The sequence below is a fragment of the Helicoverpa zea genome, chromosome 18, assembly GCF_022581195.2.
Source record: "Helicoverpa zea isolate HzStark_Cry1AcR chromosome 18, ilHelZeax1.1, whole genome shotgun sequence".
Classification (NCBI taxonomy): Eukaryota; Metazoa; Arthropoda; class Insecta; order Lepidoptera; family Noctuidae; genus Helicoverpa; species Helicoverpa zea.
In genome coordinates, this window is record NC_061469.1 from 5,319,690 (window position 1) to 5,325,689 (window position 6,000).

The following is a 6,000-nucleotide window of genomic DNA, read 5'->3' on the forward strand; positions in this document are numbered from 1 at the left end:
ATGAACATTTCAATGCCCAAAGTAAATACTATTTTTCGTCGTACTCTCTGACTTTTGGTTCTTCCTTATTTCAAGGGAATTGTCTGTCTTCCATTTCGTTTTACCTTGAACAATTTTAACATTCATGTTCTGTCTTTCCAGTTAGTGGACGTGCCCGAAATGGAGTACTACGCATCTCAAGGTCAAGGCGAGGTGTGTGTACAAGGCGCCAACGTTTTCAAGGGTTACTTCAAGGAGCCTGAGAAGACCAGAGAGGTCATTGACCAAGATGGTTGGCACCATACGGGAGATGTTGGCAAGTGGTTGCCGGTAAGTTCATTTATTTTCTTAAAAATATTATAGATAAATTATAGTAAGGAAAAGGAACATTTTACCGAGATAAGTTATATAGGTAAGTGTTGGTTTGCTTTGAAAGCAGGTGACTGAATTATTTTCATTCACATGATACATAGTTATCATACAATATTCTTCTAACATCATTATTGGAAGATATTTTGTAATATCAGTCTGATTTTCATTTTATTTTGCTTTGACAATGAAACTCAAAATATTTTATTTTCTGTTTTCAGAACGGCACTCTTAAAATCATCGACAGGAGAAAACACATCTTCAAACTGTCACAAGGCGAATACATAGTTCCTGAAAAAATTGAGAACATTTACATTAGAAGTCAGTACGTTGAACAAGTCTTCGTACATGGCGAGTCTCTCAAGGTAAATAAAAGGTTTTTTATTAATTATCTAATTCTTAGATAGGAATTAACTTGAATCACCAGAACAGGAAACTGTCCTGTTTTCCTGTTTTAGATAAAATTCTGGTTGATTGACATATCTACAATCAATCGAAAAATTTTGCACCAGACTTACAAACAGCTACTCATTTTATATATAAAATATACGAGACCAGTATTTTATATGGATCGACTGCCTATCTGACCTCTTCAACCTGGAAAGCCCGAGTTCAAAGACTGGTTGTCAGACTATCTAGTTTCTGAATAACTTCTCAAAGATTAGAACAAAGATTCTATATGATAATTTATTTCTTCTGGTAATGAGAAAGTCGCTTCATTCTGAAAATTTCCTTTCGTTCCAGTCGTGTGTAGTAGCAGTGGTAGTGCCGGACGTGGACGTGGTGAAGTGCTGGGCGCTGGAGAACGGCATCAAGGGAACGTTCAGTGCGCTCTGCGAGGACGCGCGCGTCAAGAAGATCATCCTAGAAGACATGCTGCAGTGGGGACGGAATGCCGGACTTAAGACTTTTGAACAGGTGAGGTTTGAAATTCTGTTTAGAGAGAAGTTTGGTCATTCTAAAAAGGTTGGCTTTTCGTTGACTTTAATGTCTAAGAAAAGGCATTCGAATCTAGGTTCTCCAAAATTTTGCTTAAAACGTTTACCTGCCTCATGGAGAAGGAAGTGTATACTCCAGAAAGTGTACTCAATTGTTTTACCTATTGGAAGACATTTTCCTGCGTGCGTCTAAAAATATATATTTTTATTATCTTGCCGCCATGTATTAGTAAATATGAAGCACAAGTTACCAGGCATTTTTGTCTTGAGAGAAGTCAATATTATGTTGTGGAAGACTGTTTTGGGATTTTAGAATATGTTCAGGATTCATTGAATATTCTAGAATGTTAATTGGTATATATGTATGTAGAACCATCAAAAGCTTGCTGGTCCTAAGCAGCCCATGCTTTATGTTGATAGATATTCATTGAATAAATTATACATTAGGTACTTTATTAATATCATGTGTTAGAGCTTTATCATACTGAAATACGTACGTCATCGGCTGTACGATACTAATCTTGTTTTCAACAGTGCTATCTCAGATTATCTTAACTTTATTTTAGTAACACGATAAGCCACAATCGATGGCTAACATTGTGTAACATTCGTCAAAAAGACATCATGCGACATTGAATTTATTTATAAATCCAGGAAATCTTTTCATTAATAATCCAGTCATTCTTAGTACTTAAATAAATACGATTAAATATCATATCTAAAAATAATCATTATCAGAACTGTCCAAGGATTTTGCAGTGCAAAGGCATTGCACGTGTCCAGATTAGGATGTGGTTCGCCATGCTTTAGATAAACTGACTTTTTACTATGTGGTTATCATGTATAAAATATAATATAAATATTGGTTTGCCTTGAACAGTTTTAGGAATTCAGGTTACCAAATCACCTAACCAAAGCTGTAATTCTGAGAAGTTTAAAACCAAAAATTGAGTCTTCCGTCTTTTGGATGACCGCAGCCTGGTTTAAATTCTTTTGGCATACCTAGATAGTTTATATGTAGAAGCAATGCAAAAAGTTCATTATCTTTGCATCAAAGTTCATAATGAAGACGAAACAATAGTAGACAACATGACAGAAATTCTACTTGTATCAAAAACTTAATTATAACGATTTCTCCTATCTTTCGCAGGTCAAGGACATCTACCTACATCCCGATCCCTTCTCAGTCCAAAACGGCCTCCTGACACCCACCATGAAGGCGAAACGACCAGAAATAAGGAGTTACTTCAAACCGCAGATAGAGGACATGTACAAACAGCTCGAATAACAGCGTCACGCCCTTTGTGTAAGGAACACGTTCAGATGATGAACGAAACCTTTTTGCGTGACTGTACTCTGATGTGACTGAGGATTTGGGACTTCATTGCTTTGATAAGGTTAGGGAATCAGATGCTTTGAACTTAGGTTTCATTATGGATGATAATGTCTTTAGCAACGTCTTGATTTCTATCTCATAAAATTCATACATGATAAAAACAGAATTTAGGTTTATCTGTTGCGATATTGCTAAAACTTAACTTATAAGGTCATCAGTGAGCAACAACGATAATAATAGAAAAGTTATGATTCATTTTTACAAACACAGTTTATTAAACCATCTAACTGCAAAGAATGATAACGCATTTTCTAATGTGCTCGTTTGCTTTTACTTCCACATTGGATTGCGGCCAAGTTCAATAACAAGTAAAAAAACAACAATGAATTATGAGGTGAAGGAAGTTGGTATAGGTCCAAACACAATACATCGGCAGCCGTGCCAATTAGCGCATTCGATGACGCAAATACTTTTCAACTCGATTGTGTGGTGTGACGTGAATCGATTTGAAAACAATCCGAGATTGTAAAATTTTACTACACTTTTGATGTTACATCAATCTTTACTTAAACCATCTTGTCAACAGTTAAAACTTTGTTTGTTTTCTTGGTTCACCCCAAGGTTTAAAACGCACTATTTCATTTTTATCGACTGTAATAACTCAAAGAATTTGTTTCACTACAATCTGTTTAAAATTCCTAACATTGGATCAACCAGTCAAACGTTCAATTTAGATTTTGAACCTTCTTTGTTTTCAATCTCGTTTATAATTTCCAGTACTAGATTGACAAGTGGTAAACCTAGATCCTGAATGACGTCAATGAGAAGCTAATAAAAAATGGTCACACCAAGAAGTTCAGTAGCAATGTTAGTCACACCAGTTCTACCTATTGAAGCAATGAAGTCACAATTATCATGTACAAAGTCACATGGTTTTTATATAGCATCCTATCACAGTACAATGTGTTCGCTATAATTTTAGTCATTTCACTTCGCTAAAGCTAAAATATACACTGTGCTAAATTCAACAATACTGTTTGATTTCACGCGATTTTATAATGAAAGTACTCTTTGGAAATACTTCAAATTATTAACTGTAGAATTGACTTTGTATATAATCAAATTGAATAGTTAGTAGGGAAATGTTTTGAGCTGGTTAAGTGAATAGATGAAAAGCTATGCGGGATTTTGGGTATTTCGAATGACGTTTACGGATTGCATAAAAAAGGAAAAAATTGTTCGTACGTCAGTCCGGATTGCCCCGTCCCGTGAAACGCGCGTTATTGGTATGGCAATAAAATTACTGGGAACTGCAGTTTCCTGAGCAGTCAATTAAGATATTTTCAAGTAACACCTATTGGGGTATCTTGCAGCTTATACTTTCAAGTAACTTGTATATTCTTCATCGTCATCCTCTCGATAAGAGATGTTGCGAGTGAAAGAGCAATTTTTGCGGTATACGATTTTGATAATCAATACCAAAATGCTGACGATTACAATGATGACTTGACTCGATACTTGTAAAAATAAATTTTAATTTATCCAGTATTTTTATTTTCCAAAGTGGACATTAACATCAATGTGAGCCCTTGAATATTACTTATAACGGAATTGCCTGATGCAAACATTTAATGGTAATCACTTCAAGGATATTTCACTTTTATAGGAAATATTGTAAACAATAAATAGAATTAGGTAAAATTGTAAGCAATATGATTTACTTTACAATTGTACTTAGACACGAGACGGTAGGAGTATGAGGCAACGTTAGAAGAAACTGACATGATTAGCATATGAAATAATTGTTGTTTTATATTGCGTGTCTGCTATGAGATTAAAGGCAAATGTTTTAACTTACATATGCCAATAAAACTTATGCCGATATTCGAGGCTAATGAAATTAAAATAAGCCAAGAGATCCAAGAAGCCTTGCAGCAAGATTTGGCTATTCTGAATTTTAAATAGGATATTTGACTGTAGGTATATTTATTTAAAGTCATTGGAATGATAATCGATTATTGTATGCAAGACAATAAAATATTATATTGACTCCTCAGTGTAAAAGCCCCATTAGGAACATTAATGTTATAAGTGTGATGAATATGGACATACGTTTTTACACCAATGAAATTTACTCGTCAAATATCCTATTTAGAAAATTGATCACATCGTGTACTATAGTGAACCCGTATAACTTTCGGTACAATCAGGTAGTATTGTAAGAAAATACACGTACTTTTATACCGTGCCTTCGACCGATGTTTTAATCTTGCGAAATGCTATTTCTGTTACTTGCTAAGTTCTTTTTTTATTATTTTGTCTAACTTTTGTGTGCAGAGTTGCTTTCATGTTGGGGCTACACTGAATCAAAGCAGGCTAAACATGACTTGTGACGTCATCGGTATAAAGTCCACTGTTAGTGTAACTTCAACATCTGAGGGGTGAATCTCCGTTTATGTTGTGAATGATAGTGAGTTTTACACGAAGAATATAGTATAAAAGTAATACTTAATCCTAGGTCAAAGTATCGCACCGCGTAGTGTATAATTTTATAATTCTAGAGCGCAATATTAATAAGTTGATATGCTTTGAGCGAACGTTACGGTTTCATGTTGTTCAAACCAAAATTTTGTTGTTATTGGTGCAAGTTGTACTACGATAATTTATTTTTAAATAAAATTTTCAAAAACTGAGGATCGTTTATTTTTTATTTCTTTTTTCCTTAACTTTGAACTAAAGGTGTAACAGAATATTTCAGGGTACCTATATGATTTTGAATGGCTTGTGTTAGTCATTAACAGCCAGTTTCTTCATCAAAAGTTAATTCCAAAGTAAAAGTCAAAGTAATGACTAAAGTTAAAGTAACGGTTAAATTCAATTTTTCTATGAATTTTGCTGTCACTTCAGCCTTGAAAAAACGAATTTGACCGTTACTTTAACTTTAGACATTACTTTAACTTTCACTTTTGATGAAAAAACTGGTCGTAAGAATAGCAATGGGTTAATAAATATTTATTTCTAACTACAGACAGTCAGAAGGACCAACAGAATTATGAACAGAAATATTAAATGGAATGATATATTTTGCCTATTATTTTGCATAATGCCAGATTTTATCGCAATGGCCAGTCAGCTTGTTTTACTTTCACAGACAAGGCCGACTTGATTTTGTAATCAAAATTCTATCGGATATAATTAATTGTCCATACACTTGATGATAACTTTTCACTATCATAATCATATAAGTGGCAATCGATTTTAATTTTGTGTCATACGATCTTGTGGCTAAGTTACAGCCGCACGGGTTGATCGATCCTAAGTTGCAACGCTTAGCGCGGTTGGCCTAAGGATGGAGGACCATCTATGTCATGACGAGTT

At 34.3% G+C, this 6,000-nt stretch overlaps 1 protein-coding gene across 6 annotated transcripts in view; it reads left to right on the plus strand.

Moving 5' to 3' along the window:
* Positions 1–5,315, plus strand: part of LOC124638795 (long-chain-fatty-acid--CoA ligase 5) — a 57,630-nt gene extending 52,315 nt beyond the window's left edge. For all 6 annotated transcript variants that reach the window (XM_047175900.1, XM_047175895.1, XM_047175898.1 and 3 more), the window contains 4 exons: positions 142–309; positions 570–713; positions 1,093–1,266; positions 2,437–5,315. In XM_047175900.1, coding sequence (XP_047031856.1) covers positions 142–309; positions 570–713; positions 1,093–1,266; positions 2,437–2,574 — 624 coding nt within the window. In that variant the 3' untranslated portion in view covers positions 2,575–5,315. The remainder of the gene's footprint in view (positions 1–141; positions 310–569; positions 714–1,092; positions 1,267–2,436) is intronic.
* The last annotated feature ends 685 nt before the right edge of the window (positions 5,316–6,000 follow it).